The following is a 24,621-nucleotide window of genomic DNA, read 5'->3' on the forward strand; positions in this document are numbered from 1 at the left end:
TTGGCCATCTTTGCTATGGCATCTAATACAAGCCTCCCAAATGCATACAGTTTTATGGTATTTTGTAGTGTGTTATGTTCTTCAAGTTCAATTTAATTACAGGCATACCCCACTTTTAAGTACACAATGGGGTTTAGTCACTAAAGCTGGAAAGTGTAAAATCAGGCTCACTTCTGCATAAAAACCAATAAGCTTCTAACCCCAGATTGTTCAAATAAGCTTTGGTAATAAAAAATGGAAGCTCATTGGTTTCTTTGCAGAAGTGAGCCTGATTTTGCACTTTCCAGCTTTAGTAAATAAACCTCATTGTGTACTTAAAAGTGGGGTATGCCTGTATGTTTCTGTGTGATCAAAACCTACCAACTCTCTCTTGCCCTGCCCAAAGCTTAGCACCAAGGAAGCTGGATGCTTATGCATTCTCCTTCAGCTCAGTTGACTGAAATAAGAAAGCCAGCAGATCTTTGCATAAGTGTGACCGATTGCTACATGTGCAATCCACCGTTCCAGTACTGCTAAAGGTGCTATTTGACTCTGAGTACAACTAAAGGCTCGTACACACTATAAGAAAATAAGGCGAACATTTTCGTTCAAAGAATTTGTGTACACAAATTTCGACAGCCGATTCAGAATTTTCGTACAAAAATTTCCAAAGGGACAAACTCCAAAATTTTTCTCGTATGGGAACAGAATGAATGATTTTCATTTTAATGTGTACCATTTTCGTACAAGAAAAATCAGAAAAGAAAGCCGGCGCATGATCAGAAACAATAAACAACAAAAAAAAACCTTTGTCGTACGAGAATTTTCATTTATCGGTTCCGATTTGCTGTAAAACATCGTGAAAAATAGGTCGAACGTTCGCCCGATTTTCTTATAGTGTGTACCCCACTTAAGAGAGAAGAATGCCACTATGTTGATCTGAGCTTGGGCTTTTTTCAATGTGCACAACAATCGAAGGGTGAGGGAGAAGTTGTGTAATATTACTATTATTAAACAGTGCCAGCAGTTTCCAGTGCTTTACAACATGAGGGCAGAGAGTACAGCTACAATACAATTCACAGGACATAAACATACAGGAGGAAACTGAGGGTCCTGCCCAATAGAGCTTACAATTTAAAAGGAAGGATCAAGGGATATAAATGGTAATAACTGGGGGGGGGGGGGGTGAGCTGATGTAGAAAGTGAAAATACAGTTAGGTGGGAACAGGATAGGCTTCTCTGAAGAGCAGGTGTTTTCAGGGATTGCCTAAAAGTGGACAGAGTAAAAGATAGTTGGGCAGAGGAGTAGGGTGCTCCATAGGATGGGAGAGGCTCTTGAGAAGTCCTAGAGGAGACTAGGTTAGTGATGTAGCGGGGGGTCAAGTTGTGGATGGCTTTGTAAGTTGTTAGTATTGTGAATTAAATGTGTTAGGTGTGCAGAAGCCAGTAAGGGGATTGACAGAGAGGGGTAGCAGACAGTGAACGGTTGGTAAGGTGGATGAGTCTGGCAGCAGCATTCATCATGGACTGAAGGTAATCCAATGAGGATGGCGTTGCAGTAGTTAAGGCAAGAGTTGACCAGGGAGTGAATTAGAAGCTTAGTGGTTTCATTGGTTAGGAAGTGGCATATTTTGAAAGTGTTACTTAGGTTGAGGCGGCAACATTTAGACAGGGATTGGACGTGGGGCCAAAAGGAGAGTTCAGATCCAGGATTACACCTAGCACCCTGGCATGCAGGAATGGGTTGATAGTTGTGTCATTGATCTTAACAAAGGTATGTTAGTATCATGGGTACCATTATATCATTTCAGTTCCACTTTACAAGCCTGCCAATTAGGAAAGACACAGTGGATTCAGAACTCCTAATCTGAATTTTTGTATCAAATCAAGGGATCAAAAAGTACTGAATCCAACAGATCTGCATGAAGACCAAGGAACTAGAGGGCATACATATATCTGTTATCTCAAAATAACACATACTGTAGGTAAGGTGATTTACATTAGGTCATGATAACGTTAATATCTACATCTAAGTACTTTAAAAAAACAAAAAAATATGATAGTTTCCCTCTAAGATTATAATGTATGGGCGTGTTCTGTTTTTCACTAAGAGAATTCAGAATTAATCCACTTAACTTGTTTCTGTTCTTCTAAAAATGGTAGCACTAACACCATCAATAACTCTGATGTGCATCCTCTGAGGTGAAACATTTCAGGGGGCACAGCCTTTTGCTCAGAGCTCCAGTGGTGTTGCTGCCAGGGTTTATGAAGGAACAGACACAAGCTATGTAGCTAAAAGCCAGCTCCAGGTTTCGGAAGAAAATTTTATTTGCTCACCCGGCGTGAAAATATAAAGTACTGGAGATGTGCCCTGCAGACTTTAAACTCTGTCCTCCTTCAGACGTTGTTTTTTTAGGTTGAATGATGTCCAACAGCAAACAACTGACTTCCTGCGTGCCCAGACAACCTCTCCTCCCCTTCACAATACTGTTGCACAAAATGTCGTTCATGTCACTATATTAGCAACATTGTGTGCTGCCCACCATTGGAGGGAAGTAGAAGAGGAAGATGACTCTGCAAGACTGGCCAGAAGACAGCTGCAAAAAGTATATATGCTGAAAAATAAATAAATACTGGTACATATAAGGGATGTACTAGCGTTGTCTTTAACTGTAGTATAGTATTTATGAAAGGCCAGGAATTGATTGTGTGTCTGCAGAGCTGGTATCAGAAACTGATGAGAGGACGGCATTATATCTGTACTAGATGAAAAGAAATACTAGGAAATGAAATTCCCTATAAATTAAAGATTTGTTGAAGGGAAATTTCCCCTATTGGGGAAGAACTGTTTCTTATTGTCTCCTTATGACAGTTGCCCTTATTGGTTGGTAGGTGTGCCTGGGTCACAGGACTGGGAGAACAGAATTATAGATTTTTTGGCAGATAAGACAATTCACAAAAAGTAATTTCATTTGTATGATATATTTTTTTCCTGGACTCTAACTTCAGTTTTCATTATTGTTTCTATCATGAAATTTACATTTGTTTGTTCACTACTAGTCCATAGAATATTCTTAAGCCTCATACACACGATAGGACTTTGTACAAACTTTCCCTTGGATTTTTGTACAAAGGGCGTCGGCCCTGAACTTGTATTGCATACACACAGCAGGACTTTTTCAGCCAACTTTCACCAAAACACGTGTTTTTTCTGCTCTTTACCGCCACCTTTGGTCAACTTCTGTATTGTTGTCTGATCTTTTGCATTGGTTCTGAGCATGCCTGTTTGCACTTTGTACAAAAGTCCTATGGTTTTGTGTACACACGATCAGACTTTGCTCCATCGGACTTTTGTTGCCAGAAAGTTTGTCCGTTTGCACGGCCAACAAAAGTCCGATGAAAACCAAAAAAGTTTGTCTGATGGAGCATACACACATCGGATGTTGCTCCAAAACAGCTAATTTGCATGTTTGTTGTCAAAAAGTCTGATCGTGTGTATGGGCCTTAACAAGACCTCCCATGATTCCAGTATTTCTTAAGCCTCATACACACGATCAGACTTTGTACAAACTTTCCTGTGGACTTTTGTACAAAGGGCGTTGGCGTATGTTTGTATTGCATACACGCGATCTGACTTTTTAGGCAACAAACACGAACGTAGTGACGTTTCAAAGTACTGATGACACTTCAAAAGAGGACGTTCAATTACTCCAGCGCCACCTTTGGTCGACTTCTGTATTGTTGTCTGATCTTTTGCATTGGTTCTGAGCATGCGTGCTTGTACCTTGTACAAAAGTCCAATGGTTTTGTGTACACACGGTCAGACTTTGCTTCATTGGACTTATGTTGTCAAAAAGTTTGTCTGTTCGCACAGCCAACAAATGTCCGATTAAAACGGAAAAAATTTGTCCTATGGAGCGTACACACGGTCGGATGTTGCTCCAAAACAGCTAATTTGCATGTTTGTTGTCAAAAAGTCTGATTGTGTGTACGGGCCTTAAGAAATGTGTCTGCAGTTTTCATTTGGATTGAAATTGTCTTTAAGTGAATGTTCTTCAATAGACTTAGCAGTGTTTATTTAAAGTGGAACTTCAGCCTGTCAATCAACATTGACTTTTTTGACTCCTAATGGCATCATTAGTAAATAGGAAGGTATATCATATGTACTTGTTTTAAACTTTTTTTACATTTCTTAAAAGGGGTTGTAAAGGTTTAAAAAAAAATGTCATAGTTACCTACGCTGTGCAGTTGGTTTTGCAGAGTGGCCCGATCATCCTCTGGGGTCCCTCCATGGCGCTCCTAGCCCCTCCTCTTCTCAAGTGTCCCGTCGGAGAAGCGTTCTCCTACAGGACACCCATGCGGGTGCGCTTCTGTGTCCTGCTGCTGCGTCTGTTGACACAAGGGCCTTATCCCCACAAATGTGGCTGGTGGTTGTGGGGGTGTGCAGGCAGGGGGCTTATCGGAATCTAGATCCCCTCTCCCAACTGAATGACTATGGGGTACATTGTACCCCTACCCGTTCCCAAAAAAAGTGTCAAAAAGTAATAAACATACAGTGACAGTTTTTAACAGTTCCTTTATTAAAATTTTTTAAAAAAACGCCCCCTGATGTAAATGCATCATCAATCACACTGCCCACCACACCCGAAAAAAAAAGGAATTGGCAAAAACTGTCTCTGTCAATTACTTTTTGACACTTATTTGGTGAATGGGTAGGGGTACTATGTACCCCATACTCATTCACATTGGGAAGAGGCTGGATCTGGGCCCCCCCCTTGTTAAAAGAGGCTTCCAGATTCCAATAAGCCCCTGCACAGACCTCCACAACCATTGGCCACAGTTGTGGGGATGAGACCCTTGTCCCCATCAACATGGGGACAAGGTGTTTTGGGGTGGGGGGCCCCTCTTGCCTAAAAGCACCCCCCCATGTTGAGGGCATGTGGCCTGGTATGGTTCAGGAAAGCGGGGCAACTTGCTCGCCCCCCCACCCCCTTTCCTGACCTGCCGGGCTGCATGCTTGTACAATGGTCTGGCATGGATTCTGGGGGGGGGCCCATGCCATTTTCCTTTTTTTATTTTGGCATGGGGTTTCCCTAGGAAACTATACCAGACCCGGGCTGGAAACCCGCTGACAGCTCATGAGTCATCCATTGTTATGGACTCGGTGGCCGGCTTCCCGGACCACTCCTTAGCAACCAGCTATTTGTTAAAAAACAGTGTGGAGGTCCCCTCGACCCCACACTGTTTTTTTGACAAATACGGCATGTGATACCACCAGCAAAACCCTGGTGGTAAATATTGCATGCTTTTTTACTCTCTGGTCTGTATGTGAATTGGATTTAAGAGTTTTTAAAGCGATATTTACTGGCATTTATTTATTTATTATACAGTAAATACCATTCTTTTAAATTATTTTTTTATGAATTGGACTTACTTTACTGCATGCAATAGTTTACGCAAATTAGTAAAATTATACCCTTATCGCATGCAGTAAAATTTTGCAAATTCAGCTAGTCACTGAATAGTATATGCACTACAATAAAGATCTGCATTTCCCAAATAAAGTCATCATAGCTTGAGAGTGGCACAGTTGTAGACATAAAATAATTATAAGGTGCATTTCTTTACAGGTGTCCTCTTCATCTGCATTCATGATGATCTTTTGTGAAAGTGCTGTAGCTATTCTGGTGTAGGCTGGTTTTCACTCTCTTTTCTCTCTGTCTTCTATTGCAGAACCAGACTCGGACCACTTCCTTCTCAAGATTGAGACTTTCGGCCATCCTCATGATCTCTTGGGATGAAGGTTTGCTTTGTTCACCAAAATGTGATTCCAGGGCCTCTTTTGCAGCTATGCTGTTCATGTTAAAATCAATGCATGAGCTCTTTGGGAAACCACAGAAAGTAAGTAATAACAGACTTCATGTACAAAAAAAAATTTAAGAAAGGAAATGTTGAGGTATTACTAATGGCAACCAACCAGATACTCAATTTCATGTTTTAAACAACACAAGGAAATTTTGTGTGATTAAATTGGTTGATGTAATCAATATATCTGCTTTCTTTCCCAGTTTTTGTATATGAATAACCACTGTATGGAAGAATTGTGCTATCAGAAACTGTAAAAAACTATGCTAAATAGCCCCCAGATGTGCAGCATACCATCAATATGGGCCTCAGCCAGACTACTCTTGCACCTAAGAAAACTGATTTACTTCAAGCAAAGCAGGGGCCCTAGAGCTACTTATTTGGTGATAATTTTGATTATCCCGAGTGCATAGTATTACTGCTAACCGAGGACTACTGGACTTGCTGTATCTAGTGGCTCTGGGATCTCTTATGGAAAGCCTGTGCACAGCAAGAGTACAGGTTTGGATAGGCAAAACTGTTTTGTAAGCTGACGAAGAATGGTTTGAAACTGGGGTGCAGGGACCAGGAGCTTTTGCCCAAGGCTGTTGAAGGTTCAGATAGACTTGCAAAGCAGGACAACTTCCAGTACTCATAGAAAGGAAAAACAGAGGATGCACATGCAGAAAGACCGGCACTAAAGGCAAAATTGGTACAGACAGATAAATAGGATCAAAAACCAAAACCAATACAGTTAAGGTCATTCTATACAAGACAGCGCACACTCCTAGATTATAATTAGTGGATCCTAAAGCAAAAGGTGAGCTCTGTGATGCAAGACAGAGGGGCCTAACCCAAATGCAAAACAAAGGGGCTGACGTGCAAGATTAAGTAGGGACTTACACCAGCACGGACTGATGAACAGATAAAACACAGACCTACAAAGAAGCCCTAAAAGGTAAATACATTAAGTTCACATCAGACGGAAAATGCAGGAGCTTTACATTTCTTGTTGTCTGTGATGTATTTGGGATAATTAACAATATTCTTGAATAAAGAATAAAAGCAAAAATTGCCCAACCACTGGTTTGTCAAAATCCAAACCAGATTTATACATAGACGAAAAAGTGCTGCCCTGCCTCTCATGCTTTTGTCTAGCCTTTGTGTTATTTAATAATTTCCAACAGACGATAGCTGCCAGCACTACAAACTCCACCCACCTCCCCTCTCCTTTAGTTCTGTATATCATCAAGTTTTACTAAAGTTTAGAAAATCAGACCTCTGATTGCTTGTTTTTGAATGCACAGTGGTTATAGAAAAGAGTCACCTCCCTTTAAAATAATCACATTTCTTATCGTACATCATGTGACACAGAGCCATAGTAATTACTATGTGGGTTATAGGCCACCTTCAAGTGATGCACACTGGCATGCCCTAAGAAAAAAAGTCTAGTCCCTATATAACCCCTCCCACTACTGGGATTACCTCAGTTTTTTCACCAGTGTCTAAGGTGTTGGTCACGAGTAAAGATGTGCTGTGCTAAGCTCCACTGGAGCAATCCTTGCTGGGGCTAGCCATGCAGCCAGATCCATTCAAAGTGTCTTTTAGGCCAAATTGGAGGGTACCCAGGCCTCGTATCCAAAGAAAGGCCCTGGGGGAGGAAGCCCGCTAAACAATATACTAAAACCTCCTTATGAAGGGGCGCCTCTGCTCACTCGAGTAGGGGGAAGTCTCCTGCAGTTGGCAGGAACAATGTCAAGACAAATGGGTTTCTTCCTCAAAATCTCTAGGTTACAGACTAGAGTTCTGAGAGTTCCCGTCTCCTCGTTTTCGCAGATCAAACGTTCTCAGAGACCCAGGAAAAAGGAAGTCTCTCTTTCTGGCTTTGGATCATCTCTTGTCTCAAAAAGTGATATCGGTGGTCCCCATGGAAGAGCAAGGGTTAGGGTTTTATTCAAACCTTTTTACGACACCAAAACCAAACCCAGACCCATTCCTTGCATTTTAGATCTCAAAGATCTAAACCGTTTTTTGAATATCCGCTCTTTTTGCATGGAGTTAATCCGATCAGTGGTCTCCATTCTACAAGGTGGAGAACTGCTAGCGTCAATCGACATCAAGGATGCTTATCTACAAGTATCTATTTTCCTACGCTTCGAGATAGAAAATCTTCATTTTCAGTTTGTAGCTCTGCCTTTCGGTCTAGCTACTTCACCTCAAGTGTTTACAAAGGTTCTGGCTCCCCCTTTAGCCATATTAAGGGCTCAGGGTATAATGATTCTGGCTTATTTAGATGATCTACTCTTGATAGATCAGTCGGTAGCCCGCTTAAACCAGATTTTGGTCTCCACAGTCATCTAACTGGAATACTTAGGTTGGATTCCCAACCTAGAGAAATCCTCCTTAAAACCATCAAGGAGATTGCAGTACTTGAGTCTGATCATAGATACAGCTCAGAAGAGGGTGTTCTTGCCCCAGGCAAACATCAGTTCCTGAGGGAGCTGATTCAGGTGGTCAAGACAAAGAAGAATCCTTCTATTCGATTTTGCATGAGATTGTTGGAAAAGATGGTAGCTTCATTCGAGGCCATTCCTTATACGCAGTTTCATTGGAGACTGCTGAAAAACAGTATCCTGTCAACTTTGAACAAAAAAATCCAAGCTCTAGAATTCCAGATGCGTTTATCCCTCAAAGTGCGTCAAAGTCTCAGTTGGTGGTTGATATCCAAGAAACTTCAGAAAGGAAAGTCCTTCCTACCAGTTACCTGGTGACAACAGATGCCAGCTTTCTGGGCTGGGAAGCAGTCCTGGAAGAATCATCTGTCCAAGGAAAATGGTCCAAAACAGAAATGACCTTGCCCATCAATATTCTAGAGATTCAGGCAGCACGCCTGACCCTGGAGGCCTGGGCGCTCAGATTACGGAAATGTCCTGTCAGGATCCGATCCGACAATGCCACAACAGTGGCCTATATCAATCACCTAGGGGGACACAAGAAGTCGTGCGTCTCAAAAAGAGGTGAATCATATCCTATCCTGGGCAGAGGACAACATTCCTTGCCTATCGGCAGTCTTCATTCTGGGAATAGAGAATTGGCAAGCGAACTACTTGAGTCACCAAAAGTTGTTCCTGGGAGAATCATCTCTTCACCCTGACATCTTTCTGTCAATATGTCAAAGATGGGGAATTCCAGACGTGGATCTGTTCAACAGAAATATTGACTACTTTGTGTCAAGGACAAAGGATCCACTGGCATGCTGAACAGATGCCTTGGTTTTTCACTGATCTATGTATTCCCTCCTGTTCTGCTGCTTCTGTGTCTTCTTTGTAGGATCAAGCAGGAAGGGAAGGAGATATTTCTGGTGGCCCTGGCATGGTCCAGGAGCTCTTGGTATGAAGAGATCATAAAGATGGCGGTAGGGGACCTGTGGATCCTACCACCACAGCCAGACCTTCTCTCACAAGGTCCGGTATTCCATCCTACCTTAGAAACACTAAATTTAATGGTTTGGATATTGAGATCCACATTCTGAAAGACCATGGGCTGTCAGGTTCAGTAGTTTCTACTTTGGCTTTTCCAGAACCCTGTTCTGTGGAAGAAAGGTCACTACATTCTCTTGATGTGGTGAGAGCAGTCAAGGTCTACTTGAAGGTGACCGCTCAGATTCGTAAAACAGATGTTTTGTTTGTGTTGCCAGAAGGTCCTAAGAGAGGACAGGCAGCGTCAAAATCTACTATTTCTAAATGGATTGGTCAAGTGATTGTTCAAGCTTATGGTTTAAAGAGGAAAATTCCACCTTTTCATACTAAAGCACACTCCACCAGGGCTGTTAGTGCTTCCTGGGCAGTGCATCACCAAGTCTCCATGGCTCAAAACTGCAAGGCCTCAACTTGGTCTTCAGTCCATACATTTACCAGGTTCTATCAAATAGATGTAAAGGTCACAAGGATATCGCCTTTGGGCGCAGTGTACTACGGCTGCAGTATAAGTCTTCTAGTCTCTTAATGCCCTACTTTTGTTGTGTCTCCCTCCTTTCAGTTGGCATTTCTATGGGACATCCCACATAGTAACTACTATGGCTCTGTGTTCCATGATGTATGATAAGAAAATAGGATTTTTAAAACAGCTTACCTGTAAAATCCTTTTCTTTGAAGTACATCACTGGATACAGAGGTCCCTCCCTTCTTTTTGGTATACACGTGTATTCCTTTGCTACAAAACTGAGGTACTCCCAGTAGTGGGAGGGGTTATATAAGGGAGTGGACTTTTTGTCTTAGGGCACGCCAGTGTCCATCACCTGAAGGTGGCCTATAACCCACATAGTAACTACTATGGCTCTGTGTCCCATGATGTACTTCAAAGAAAAGGATTTTACAGGTAAGCTGTTTTAAAAATCCTATTTTTGTTGCCTTGCAGCCTGAAATTAAGACAGACACAGTTTTTATTTTATCCAGCTGTATTTACTTATAACAACTTATAACATCCAAGTGAAAGATATGACACCAACATGTCAGGCAAAAAAAATAACTTCCAAAACAGAATCACTGAGTTGGAAAAAGGGTCACCCTTTTTTGTGCCAGTTTTTGTTGAACCATCTTTTGCTTTAATTACAGCCTTTAGTCCGTTGGGATATGTCTCTACTAACTTTGCACATCTAGACTTTGCAATATTTGCCCAATCTTTGTTGCAGAACTGCCCAAGTTCAGTTAAATTTGATGGTGACCATTTGTGGACTGCATTCTTTAAGTCATTCCACAGATTTTCGATGGGGTTTAAGTCTGGGCTCTGACTTGGCCATGCAAGGATATTTACAGTTTTCTCAGTTTTATTCAACCACTGTGTGGTAATTTTTGCTGTCTGCTTTGGGTCATTGTCATCTTGAAAGATAAACCTTTTTCTCATTCACAAATTTCTGGCAGAGGGCAGCAGACTTTCCTCAAGTTTTTAATGGTATTTTGCCCCATCCATTTTTCTTCTATCCTGACAAGTTCTCCAGTCCCTGCTACAGACAAACATCCCATAACAGGATATTACCACCTCCATGCTTTACTGTAGGAATGGTGTTATTTGAATGGTAAGCCGTATTGGATTTCCGCCAGACATATTGTTTGGTGTTGAGACCAAACAATTACATTTTAGTCTCATCTGACCATAACACCTTTTTCCATGTGGCCTCAGAATCTTCAAGGTGCGTTTTGGTAAAGCTCAGTCGTGACTGCATGTGGCCTTTCTTGAGGAGAGGCTTTTTTTCTGGTAGCCTTCCCATACAAGCCATATTTGTGGAGAATTTGTGATATTGTTGTCACATGCACACAATGACCACTCTTTCTCATAAACTCCTGCAACTGCTTCAGAGTTGCTGTGGGCCTCTTTGTAGCCTCAGTTTCCTCCTGGGTCTTTCATCCAGTTTGGAGTGATGTCCCGATCCAGGGAGGTTCTCTTTTGTACAAAATACCTTCCACTTCTTAATAATAGACTTCGCTGTGCTTCTAGACATTGATAAAGCCTTTGAATCTTCTTTGTAGCTATCTCTTAACTTGTACCTGGCTGGTAAGTTGAGCTGGGGATTTTCCTTTGTTTTTATTTTTAGGAGGGGGGTGATCCATTTTCAAACTCAGTGATTCCCTTTTTGTTTTGTTTTTTGTTTGTTCTGACATGTTGGTGTTATATCTTTCACTTGGATATTATAAGTTGCACTGAGTTGCTGGATAAAACAAATATGGTACCTGTCATTCTTTTCAATATTCATTATTGTAATTGCTATTTTTGCCAACACTTTATTCCATTTCCTGTATTTTTTATTTGACATACATATGATTGTAGTTATATAATATGTATATAAATACTTAATAAAACATGCTCACATTTTAAGAAAGCTTTTCATACAGTAAATGTCTACTTTATCATTCGAGCCTTATGTGAGTTTTTAAAATAAGACAAATCCTGTGCTCATCAGCGTAAGTGGAGGTTCTTCTCCCAAATGACAGGCACCAAACTGTGTGAACCCCCTTAATAGTGGGATCACCAGTGCATATGAAAATGTGATGGGTGCGGTGCTAAAAAAGCTTAAATGAACCCTCAACAACCTAAAACAAATGTGCAAAATTAACAATTATGTGTATAAAAGATTAATAAATAAAATCTTTCTTTTACTATTCAACAGTTCTGTGCAAACCTCTATCACCTATCTATTTATTGATCTCAATCATATAGTATTGAAAAGAATTAATGATATAAATAAACATACATATATATATATATATATATATATATATATATATATATATATATATACATAAAACATTTTGTGAACCTGTTAACAGTTTTATAACCCATGTGCAAAAAACTTTTTTCGTAAAAAAAAAAAAAATAATAATAATCTTTCAAGTCCCAGTTTTACCTGTGCTGATTTCACATGGAAATATGAAGCACAACATATTTATATACTGTATATTTTTGTCATGAATTATTTTGAATACTATATCATACAGGTGAATAATTAGATATGTGACAGAGGTTTACACAGAACTGCTGAATAGTAAAATATGGATTTGTTTAGGTATTTTTTTTATACGCATAATTGTAATATTTAATTATTGTTAATTTTGCACATTTGTTTTAAGCTATTGGGGCTTACTTAAGTTTTTTAGTGCAGCATCCATCACATTGTTTTTTGTCTAACAGACAGGCATTAGGGGAAGTGAGGACTAAAGGACTGGTAACTATTCTTGAAATATTACAAAAAGCCATATTAGTGGTAAATAATTTGTCGCTAGATACTGTATAATAAGATGCAGACATTACGAAGTGAGAACATTTCAATTTGCAATGAATATCTGTACTGATTTTAAAAAAGGCCCACAAGAGGCAATCAAAGGAGTCATTGTTACCTTATAGTTGTTCTGCGTTTTCTTTTACGCTCATTTCCTCCAATTTTTTCATTGTACAATGCTGTTTGGAGACAACACAACATGTTATTCTTGGTGTTAGCTGTTTAGAGCTAAGCAATAGTTCTTTATGACCTTGTGCTACGGGTTAGGGTTAAATCAACAGTTTACCCTGAAAAAATGGTATATACATCTAAGTTTGTACACCATTTTCAATTTTGTGTTCTTTTTCTTTTCTTTGCCAATACATATCTAAATACCCATATTCACAGATACAGGGGTGTGGAAGAACTAATGCCGCGTACACACAATCGGAATTTCGGCCAGTAAAAGACAGATGAGAGCTTTTCATCAGAAAATGCGACCGTGTTTATGCTCCATCGGAATTTAGCTGGCTGAATTCCCGCCAGCAAAAATTTGATAGCATGTTCTCAATTTTCCCGATGGAAAAACTTTCGGAAATTCCAATTGTTTGTATGCAATTCCGACGCGCAAAAACTCACGATTCAACTACGAGATGGAAGCTACTGGCTACTGGGTATTGAACTTCCTTTTTCTAGTCCCGTCGTCCGCGTTCTTGGTGGTCGGAATTTGCTGTGACCGTGTGTAGGCAAGACAGTTTGAGCGTAATTCCGTCAGAATTCTGATGGGGAAACCATCAGAGCTTTTTCCGACGAGAATTCCAATCGTGTGTACGTGGCATAACACTGTATTTTTTGCAGCACTTTTTTTGTACTTGCTTTGTAGGAGCAGAGACAAACCCTCCAAGAATTTATAGTGGAAGGCAGTACTGCAAAGAGAAACTCCTCGTCATCTTGTTTCGGTTATAGATTTTCTTTGAGCATTTTCTAAATACAAGATTGCAAGCTAGACATCTAGAGTTTTAATATTGGATAAATAGAGTAGTGAATATAGGAACCTTTGCATCAGATGTTGATTGAAAACATGATTAATTATTATGCAATGACCCACAACAATTTCCCACCCATTCTGCTTTATTGATTATGCCTTCTATCAATACTCGTTTGTGAGTATATATTTTGCTGTGTTTTATTGAAAAAAGCTCTATTAGTGGTAATGCACTAGGTTGGTGCGCCCTCCTTTTCTTTTTTGTCATATACTTCTGTCTGACTGACTGTTCATACCTTGGATTATTCCTATTGAAGTTTTGAAAGTATGGGAGTGCTACACCAGCTTGTACAGATTTTTTACAAGATTTTTATTTAGTAACAGAAAACACATTTTTGGGGCTCAGCACTCCCCCTTCATCAGGGGTAAAAACAGGATGATGCAGGCACTTGTATTGTAAAGGCCTCTCCAATCCAAGTGCCCACATTATCCTGTTTTTGTTTCAAATTTCTTTTTATTTATATATATTTTTTTTAAACATACATTACATTATCATTTATCCATTCATAAATCTCACAACATAAAAATAAATAAATAAATAATACATTGGAAATTTTTAAATGCCCCCCCCTCCCTCTACTCCACCCCTTTTTCTTCCATATATTCTGTTTTTAAAATAAACATCTTTTTAAAAGCCTGTACAAACTGGTGTGGCACTCCCATCCTTTCAAATTTTAATACACTCCTCTGTGGGTCCAGGAAGACCCCACAGTTGCTGGTGAGCAGCCTCTAGGATCACAAATCCTCCATCCTTTTAACCTCTTGGCATCCGCGATATAGCCAAATGATGGCCACAGCGCGGACCTGAATTTCTGGGAGGCCGCCATACGATGCCCCCATACGATGCCCCCCCTTTGCATGCCCCCCACGCGCCCCCTGCAGGGCACTCGCTGTGATCACCGATTTACTGAGACTCGGGTGATCACAGATCTGAGGCCCCTTACCACGTGATAAGCTGTCAGCCAATGACAGCTGATCACACGATGTAAACAAAAGCTTGGTAATTGTTTTTTTTCCTCCTCATGCTGACAGCGTGAGGAGAAAAAAAAGCCGATCACTAGCTTATGAGCAAGGGACATCGATCCTAAAGAGGAAGAGGCAATACTGCCTCATCTGTGCCACCAGTATCCCCTGCCAGTGCCACCTGCCATTGCCACCAGCCAGTGCCCACCAGTACCACCTACCAATGCCCATGAGTGCCACCTATCCCCAATGGTGCCAATCAGTGCCACCTAACAGTGCTGCCTATCAGTGTAAACAACCAGTGCTGATCAGTGCCCATTATTGACACCCATCAGTGCTCATCACTGCCACCATCAGTGCCCATCACTGCCACCTATCGGTGCCCATCAGTGCCGTACATCAATCAAGGATAAAAATTACTTGTTTACAAAATTTTATAACAAAATATAAAAACATTTTTTAAAAAAATTAAAAAATTCGGTCTTTTTACATTTTTTTTAACAAAAAATAAAAACCGCAGAGGTGATCAAATACCACCAAAAGAAATCTCTATTTGTGGGAAAAAAAATTATAGTTGTACAGTGTTGTATAACCGCACAATTGTCATTCAAAGTGCATCAGCACTGAAAGCTGAAAATTGGTCTGGACAGGAGGGGGGTTTAAGTGCCCAGTAAGCAAGTGGTTAAAGCGCATCCGAATAAGGTTCAGCGCTCCTATATCACAAAGATTATTCCTATGTATTGTTTGGATCACATTTGCACTGTACTTGTCTGTGGTTAACCTGATTATGGGCCCGTCACTGCTGATTATGTCCATCATTGCTCCTTTCATCTGTCTAGTACCCTGGACTCTGACCATCTGTTTAAGAGACTTTATAGCTGGGCTGTATTCATTTACAAGCCATGTTTTCAATTTAAAGCTGGTAGAAAGCTTTAAAATAATCCATAAAATTGTCATACAGCTTCTCCAGTGATCACTGACTGTGCAGTAACAGCCCCTCCCCACGGTTACGCCTGCTAATATAAGCCTAATATCTGGTCGGGATACTATCAATCCAGTACAATACCACCCGTATTCACATGGAGTTTGTTATTGCACAGAAATGTATGATTACTCTTAGCGCCACCTACTGTATTTGAATAAGAAAAGCAAGCACCATACAAGAGAGGGATATAGAAGTGTGGCTTTCCTTTAGGCGTTATCACTATCCACAAATGTGTTCATACCTCCAACTTGCTCTGCTTCTTCCAGCCATTTTGACAAGATTGATTTTAATTTGCAGGCATTCTTAAAACTCAGCTGTAAATTTTCAAAGCGGCAAATGGTTGTTTGGCTGAATTCGGAACCATGTACAGCAGCAAGAGCTTCCCCAACATTTGTCTGAGTATATCCTGCTTGAGATTAATAAACAGATGTATGTGTCAACAAAGCTTATCTTATAAATTTACATAATAATACTTAAAGGGAACCTGTGCCCAAATCATTATTTACATATTCCGAACAAGCAGTTAGAAACGTTCCCTCATTCATAGTTGTATCTAAAGCTATTGAGGAGAAATTCATTTTCACAATACAGCCAGTTCCTGGAGGATGAATGAATTGATACCATTGAATGACCCCCACACTTGCCTAACCTAAATCCAATAGAACACTTCTGGGACATTACGTTTCAGTCAGTCTGACACCGCAAGGTGGCACCTCAGTCTGTTTAACCACTTCCCTCCCGGCCTATAGCGGAATGACGGCCAGGCGCATATATGCAAAAGTATTCACACCCCCCTCCCTTTGCCATTTTTAGTGTTTTGTTGCCTCATAACCTGGAATTAACATGGATTGTTTGAGGATTTGCAAAATTTTATTTACAGAACATGCCCACAACTTTGAAGATTTTTATTTTTTTTTATTTTGAAGCAAACAACAAATAGGCCAAAATAACAGACAAAATCAATGTGCATAACTATTCACCCCCCTAAAGTCAAACCTTTGTAGAGCCACCTTTTGCAGCTATTACAGCTCCATTCCTCCTTGCAAAACTGCTCCAACTCCTTCAAGTTGGATGGTTTGCGCTTGTGAACAGCAATCTTTAAGTCTGACCACAGATTTTCTACTGGATTGTGGTCTGTGCTTTGATTAGGCCATTCCAACACATTTACATGTTTCCTCTTAAACCACTCAATTGTTGCTTTAGCAGTGTGTTTGGTGTCATTGTCCTGCTGGAAGAAGATCAGTGATCTTATTTACACTTCTAAAAATGGTACAATGTTGACTCCCATTAGTCGACACCTCAACATTTACCATGGATTTGATACATCCTCTGTCTCTTTTTGCATTCTGGTCATCATCCCCAAGGACCCCAGAGGGGGAGAATGGGATAAACTGATCCTCCAGAAGGAAACGTTCTGGATTGAGCCATTGAATGCTACCCGCTGCCCTGGCCTCAATGAAACATTGTCATACAGGCCTTTTCTATAGTCTGTCGCTGTGCTGAAAACAACCTTGAAATGGCTCCGTATTGCTGCATCATGATTGCTTCTGTTTTATCCCACTAGATCTAGTCTTCTAATTCATGGCCATTATCAACCTAACCCCCTTGTACTATTATATAAGGGGGTCCTCTGTTTGTTTGTTTGTTTGTTTGACTGTGGTCAAATTGATCTCTGGTCTTTATTTAACTGCCCCCATGACTATTGTATTAAGATTTCCTTAAATTAAGTCCTTCAAAATGAATACTGTATATCTCTGCTTAGACTAACTACAACCAGCCTCTTATGACTGTCTAGGATTTTGGTTCATTAATAATGTCTTATTTTTGTATATGTATGGCTTTGGATGGATGCTTAGCACACCATTGCTAGCTTGTCCTAATAGTTTGCATACTTTGTCATTCATTCTGTGCTATCTCTCTGATTGGACCCATTCTGGTGACCCTGGGGTAGTATTGGGGACTTTTCCTCCACTGTGCCCGCCCAGCACCGCCCACCCGTTCCTTTCTCTGACCGGATGGGCAGTGATTGGCGGGGTCACTGGGCTGAGCTTCAAGCCCCTCATGATCTGCCCTTTCTCCATCCACTGCATCCTTCGTTGGCGCATGCACACTGGGTAGGGTGGCCAATTATCATGTTAAGATTAACCTCATTGCGCGTGTGCGTTGTGTTCGCCCGCTACCTCGGCTCTGTTACCATTGCCTTGGCCACCTTCCACTGCTAAGAGCCGTGGTCTGTGGCGCATGCGTGGCAACCTGTGGGAAAGCCGCTATCACCACCTCCGCCCGGAAATGGCGTATTTCCGGCTGGAATGCAGCTAAATACAGCTACTCCCGGTGTGTTCATCAAACTTTCTGCTGCCTGTTATTATCCATTGTATACTGGGCGATGTTGGTAGTGTATCGCATCTGCCCTTATCTTTATTACCTTCTTTTCCCTATTATCTATTAGGAGGCAAGTGCTCTGAGCCCTCTCCTAACTTTTGAACAGAATATGTTACTGGCTGTTGCTATAGTCTAAACCATTATTAACGACTGTGCTACCTTCTTTTTCAACACCCGATGTTTCTCACCGATTATTGTCCTTTTATAGGCCTTTTTAATCACTGGTATGCCGCTCACTATATTATATAAGTGTAATCTACAGCTCTATTCATGAATCTATGATCTGCTTAGCATGTAGCTAATATATACAGGTCCTTCTCAAAAAATTAGCATATTGTGATAAAGTTCATTATTTTCTGTAATGTACTGATAAACATTAGACTTTCATATATTTTAGATTCATTACACACAACTGAAGTAGTTCAAGCCTTTTCTTGTTTTAATATTGATGATTTTGGCATACAGCTCCTGAAAACCCAAAAATCCTATCTCAAAAAATTAGCATATTTCATCCGACCAATAAAAGAAAAGTGTTTTTAATACAAAAAAAGTCAACCTTCAAATAATTATGTTCAGTTATGCACTCAATACTTGGTCGGGAATCCTTTTGCAGAAATTACTGCTTCAATGCGGCGTGGCATGGAGGCAACCAGCCTGTGGCACTGCTGAGGTGTTATGGAGGCCCAGGATGCTTCGATAGCGGCCTTAAGCTCATCCAGAGTGTTGGGTCTTGCGTCTCTCAACTTTCTCTTCCCAATATCCCACAGATTCTCTATGGGGTTCAGGTCAGGAGAGTTGGCAGGCCAATTGAGCACAGTAATACCATGGTCAGTAAACCATTTACCAGTGGTTTTGGCACTGTGAGCAGGTGCCAGGTCGTGCTGAAAAATGAAATCTTCATCTCCATAAAGCTTTTCAGCAGATGGAAGCATGAAGTGCTCCAAAATCTCCTGATAGCTAGCTGCATTGACCCTGCCCTTGATAAAACACAGAGGACCAACACCAGCAGCTGACATGGCACCCCAGACCATCACTGACTGTGGGTACTTGACACTGGACCTCAGGCATTTTGGCATTTCCCTCTCCCCAGTCTTCCTCCAGACTCTGGCACCTTGATTTCCGAATGACATGCAAAATTTGCTTTCATCCAAAAAAAGTACTTTGGACCACTGAGCAACAGTCCAGTGCTGCTTCTCTGTAGCCCAGGTCAGGCGCTTCTGCCGCTGTTTTTGGTTCAAAAGTGGCTTGACCTGGGGAATGCGGCACCTGTAGCCCATTTCCTGCACACGCCTGTTCACGGTGGCTCTGGATGTTTCTACTCCAGACTCAGTCCACTGCTTCCGCAGGTCCTCCAAGGTCTGGAATCGGTCCTTCTCCACAATCTTCTTCAGGGTCCGGTCACCTCTTCTCGTTGTGCAGCGTTTTCTGCCACACTTTTTCCTTCCCACAGACTTCCCACTGAGGTGCCTTGGTACAGCACTCTGGGAACAGCCTATTCGTTCAGAAATTTCTTTCTTTGTCTTACCCTCTTGCTTGAGGGTGTCAATGATGGCCTTCTGGACAGCAGTCAGGTCGGCAGTCTTACCCATGATTGCGGTTTTGAGTAATGAACCAGGCTGGGAGTTTTTAAAAGCCTCAGGAATCTTTTGCAGGTGTTTAGAGTTAATTAGTTGATTCAGATGATTAGGTTAATAGCTTGTTTAGAGAACCTTTTCATGATATGCTAATTTTTTGAGATAGGAATTTTGGGTTTTCATGAGCTGTATGCCAAAATCATCAATATTAAAACAAGAAAAGGCTTGAACTACTTCAGTTGTGTGTAATGAATCTAAAATATATGAAAGTCTAATGTTTATCAGTACATTACAGAAAATAATGAACTTTATCACAATATGCTAATTTTTTGAGAAGGACCTGTATATAATATATATATATGTAGATATTTCTTCATAATTGCTGACTATAGTAAACCTTTTTGCTTACATGCAGAGGTTTTATTATATTATTACTCCCTCTACATATATATATATATTTTTTTTTTCTCAATTAACTTCTTTCTCTTCTAGAATTATATTAAAATTCTTTTAGTAAGGACTACTCGTTTGAAGTAATTTATACTTCTTCCGCATACCTTACCACATTAATCTACACTTTATGTGAGTACATAGTTTTACAAAAAACTTAATTCTGTTTAAACTTTTTTCTATATGCTACTTCACTACTTTGATTGTTGTGTAATTTCTACCTCTATCTACTACCAAATGTATCTGTGTCCCCCTTAGTAGGTTTGTGCCTCTTCCTTCCTCCCCAGTGGTCACCATTATTTGGGGTCTTTTCTGGACAGATGTCACCTAAATGATTGTGTTTCTCTATTATTGTTTAGATTATATTTTATATGTTGGATGATACATTTACTATATATATATATATATATATATACTTATTTTACTTTATGTTCTTTATACATCTAATCAGATTTGTAGCTCCCGAAGAAGTGCTGCTAGGCATGCAACATATGTCCCTTGCCTGGACTCAACCACTTTGTGCACTCTACTCATTTGAATAGTGCTACTGGTTACATTTCACCATAATTATCAATTGCATAATCCCCAGGGTCAAACATTGGTTATGACGTGTGTTTTCTTTTATATGCTGTACATAAGTGTTTTAACTCTATACAATTAAATACATTTTCAGATTTTTACTCTAAAAATTGTGCCCACAAAGTCCATCTTTGTAAATTTCCAAAAACAACTTTTTCCTATACTATTGAGATGTTGGCACATTCTTATTAAGTGTATCCACAGTATCACTCTGTGAGGAAATACGGTAAACTTGCAAAATTGTCATACTTTTCAGTAAGCCAACATTTCTGTATTAAAAATCCTTTTTTTTTTTTTTTTTAATTGATCCTATGTAATATTCCAAATTTCTGAGATACTGAATTTGGGGTTTTTACTAGCTGTATGCCATAATCATCAAAATTGAAAGAAAGAAAAGCTTGAAATTTATCACTCTGTGTCTAACGCATCTATATAAAATATATGAGTTTCAGTTTTTTAATTAAATTACTGAAAACAATTTACTTTTTAATGATGTTCTAATTTTATGAGATGCATCTGTATATATGAGATATATAATTTAGGTATGCAATTGTTATTGTTAAAGCTAACCTCCTGCCTTATATTCAGTCTTTCACAGTTACATACATAGTTACATAGTAGGTGAGGTTGAAAAAAGACACAAGCCCATCAAGTCCATCCTATGTGTGTGATTACAGTGCCTTGAAAAAGTATTCATACCCATTGTAATTTTCCACATTTTGTCATGTTGCAACCAAAAACGTAAATGTATTTTATTGGGATTTTATGTGATAGACCAACACAAAGTGGCACATAACTGTAAAGAAGAAGGAAAATTATCAATAGGTTTCAAAATTATTTTACAAATAAATATGTGAAAAGTGTGGCGTGCATTTGTATTCAGCCCCCCTGAGTCAATACTTTGTAGAACCACCTTTCTCTGCAATTAAAGCTGCAAGTCTTTTTGTGGATGTCTCTACCAGCTTTGCACATGTAGAGTGACATTTTTGCCCATCCTTCTCTGCAAAAAGCTCAAGCTCTGTCAGATTGTATGGAGAGTGTCTGTGAACAGCAATTTTCAAGTGTTGCCACAGATTTTCAATTGGATTTAGGTCTGGACTTTGACTAGGTCATTTAACACATGAATATACTTTGATCAAAACCATTCCATTGTAGCTCTGCCTGTATGTTTAGGGTCGTTGTCCTGTCCTGGGAAGGTGAACCTCCGCCCCAGTCTCAAGTCTTTTGCAGACTCTAACAGGTTTTCTTCTAAGATTGCCCTGTATTTGGCTCCATCCACCATCCCATCAACTCTGACCAGCTTCCCTGTCCCTGCTGAAGAAAAGCATCTCCACAACATGATTCTGCCACCACCATGTTTCTCAGTGGGGATGGTGTGTTAGTTTTTTTTGCCACACATAGCTTTTGCTTTTTCATCAGTGGCTTTCTTCTTGCCACTCTTCCATAAAGGTCAGATTTGTGGAGTGCACGACTAAAGCCCCATACACACTATCAGTTTTTCTACTGAGTTTTTCCTTCAGATTTACCAAAACCATATAATATGAGGTCAAACCTTAGGAGTTTCAATTTGTATGCATTCAGGCAGGCCCTTGCACAACATGGTTTTGGTAAACCTGAAGGAAAAACTCAGCAGAAAAACTGATAGTGTGTATGGGGCTTAATAGTTGTCCTGTGGACAGATTCTTCCACCTGAGCTGTTGATCTCTGCAACTCCTCCAGAGTTACCATGGACCTCCTGGCTGCTTATCTGATTAATACTCTCCTTACCCGGCCTGTCAGTTTAGGTGGACAGCCATGTCTTTGTAGGTTTGCAGTTGTGCCATACTTTTTCCATTTTTGGATGATGGATTGGACAGCGCTCCTTGAGATGTTCAAAGCTTGGGATATTTTTTATAGCCTAACCCTGCTTTAAACTTCTCCTCAACTTTATCCCTGACCTGTCTGATGTGTTCCTTGGCTTTCATGATACTGCTTGTTCACTAGGGTTCCTTAACAAACCTCTGAGGGCTTCACAGAACAACTGTATTTATACTGAGATTAAATTACACAGAAGTGGACTCTATTTACTAATTAGGTGACTTCTGAAGGCAGTTGGTTCCACTAGATTTTAGTTAGGGGTATCAGAGTAAAGGGGGCTGAATACAAATGCATGTCACACTTTTCACATATTTATTTGTAAAACATTTTAAAAACCATTTATTATTATATTTCCACTTCACAATTATGTGCCACTTTGTTTTGGTCTATCATATAAAATCCCAATAAAATACATTTACGTTTTTGGTTGTAACATGACAAAATGTGGAAATTTTCAAGGGGTATGAATACTTTTTCAAGGCACTGTATATGTCAGTATTACATTGTATATCCCTGTATGTTGCGGTCGTTCAGGTGCTTATATAATAGTTTCTTGAAACTATCGATGCCCCCGCTGAAACCACCGCATGTGGAAGGAAATTCCACATCTTTGCCGCTCTTAGGCCGCGTACACACGCGGGGACTGTTCGCCCAACTTTGTCCGTCAAACAGTTTCGGCAAACAGTCCGCTCAAAATTAGCATGGACGGACATGGCCACACACGACGGACGAACAGTTTGCGAAACCGTGCGCGATGACGTGAACGGCACGTACGACGGGACGAAAAATACGACGTCCTATACACTGCATTATAACTTTCGGCGTAAAAATCCTTTCTGAGCATGCGCGCAACTTTGTTTGACGAACAAGCCTACACACGCGGGGACTGTCCGCTGAAACAAGGTTTCAGCGGACAGTTTTTCGGAATTTCCGAAAAACCTTGTTCAGCGGACTGTTCGCTGAAACTGTCCGCTGAAAGCCCACACACGAGCGGACTGTCCGCTGAAACTTGGTTTCAGCGGACAGTTTCAGCGAACAGTCCCCGCGTGTGTACGCGGCCTTACAGTAATGCTGTGTACACATGACCGAACTTTCCGTCAGAATAAACTCTGACGGTCTTTCCGATGGAGTTCCGACCGAACGGACTTGCCTACACACGATCACACGAAAGTCTGTTCATTTTGAACACGATGACGTACGACGGGACTAGAAAAGGAAGTTCAATAGCCAGTAGCCAATAGCTGCACTTGCGTCATATTTGGTCCGTCGGAATAGCATACAGACGAGCGGTTTTCCCGATAGGATAGATTTAAAACATGTTCTATTTCTAGGTCCCTCAGAATTTTTAAAGAAAAAAGTCAGATGAAGGCCACACACGATCAGAATATCTAATGAAATAATTCCGTCTGACCTTTTCTGCCTGAAAGTCCGGTCATGTCTACGCAGTTTAGGTTAAACCTAATTTCTTCTAATTTTAGTGAGTGGCCACGCATCTTATTGAACTCCCTTCCACAAAAAAGTTTTATCCAATAGTGGGGTCACCAGTATGGTATTTGTAAATGGAAATCACATACCCTCTAAAGCGCCTCTTCTCCAGGGAGAATAAGTTCAGTGCTCGCAACCTTTCTTCATAACTAATATTCTCAAGACCCTTTATTAGCTTTGTTGCCCTTCTTTGTACTCGCTCCATTTTCAGTACATCCTTCCTGAGGACTGGTGCCCAGAACTGGACAGCATACTCCAGGGGAGGCTAGACCAGAGTCTTGTAGAGTGGGAGAATTAGCGCTTTATCTCTTGAGTTAATCCCCTTTTTAATGCGTGCCATTATTTTGTTTGCTTTGTTAGCAGCAGCTTGGCATTGCATGCCATTGCTGAGCCTATCATCTACTAGGACCCACCGGTCCTTTTCCATTCTAGATTCCCCCAGAGGTTCACCCCCTAGTGAGTAGATTACATTCATATTTTTGCCACCCAAATGCATTATTTTATATTATTCTACATTAAATCTCATTTACCATGTAGTTGCCCACCCCATTAATTTGTTCAGATCTTCTTGCAAGGTTTCCACGTCCTGCAGAGAAGTTATTGCCCTGCTTAGCTTAGTGTCATCCGCCAATACAGAGATTGAGCTGTTTACCCCATCCTCCAGGTCGTTTATGAACAAATTAAACAGGATTGGTCCCAGAACAGAACCCTGGGGGACCCCACTTCC

At 40.5% G+C, this 24,621-nt stretch overlaps 1 protein-coding gene across 2 annotated transcripts in view; it reads right to left on the bottom strand.

The window, feature by feature from the left end:
• Window positions 1-289: 289 nt before the first annotated feature.
• POU1F1 (POU class 1 homeobox 1) overlaps window positions 290-24,621 on the bottom strand; it is a 60,604-nt gene continuing 36,272 nt past the window's right edge. For both annotated transcript variants that reach the window (XM_077480115.1, XM_077480116.1), the window contains exons 5-7: window positions 15,809-15,973; window positions 12,714-12,774; window positions 290-5,832 (exon numbers count right to left, since the gene is read on the bottom strand). In XM_077480115.1, coding sequence (XP_077336241.1) covers window positions 5,619-5,832; window positions 12,714-12,774; window positions 15,809-15,973 — 440 coding nt within the window. In that variant the 3' untranslated portion in view covers window positions 290-5,618. The remainder of the gene's footprint in view (window positions 5,833-12,713; window positions 12,775-15,808; window positions 15,974-24,621) is intronic.

Source organism: Lithobates pipiens, unplaced genomic scaffold (genome assembly GCF_037356315.1).
Source record: "Lithobates pipiens isolate NorthernLeopardFrog02 unplaced genomic scaffold, aLitPip1_a1.2 Scaffold_16, whole genome shotgun sequence".
NCBI classification, from domain to species: Eukaryota; Metazoa; Chordata; class Amphibia; order Anura; family Ranidae; genus Lithobates; species Lithobates pipiens.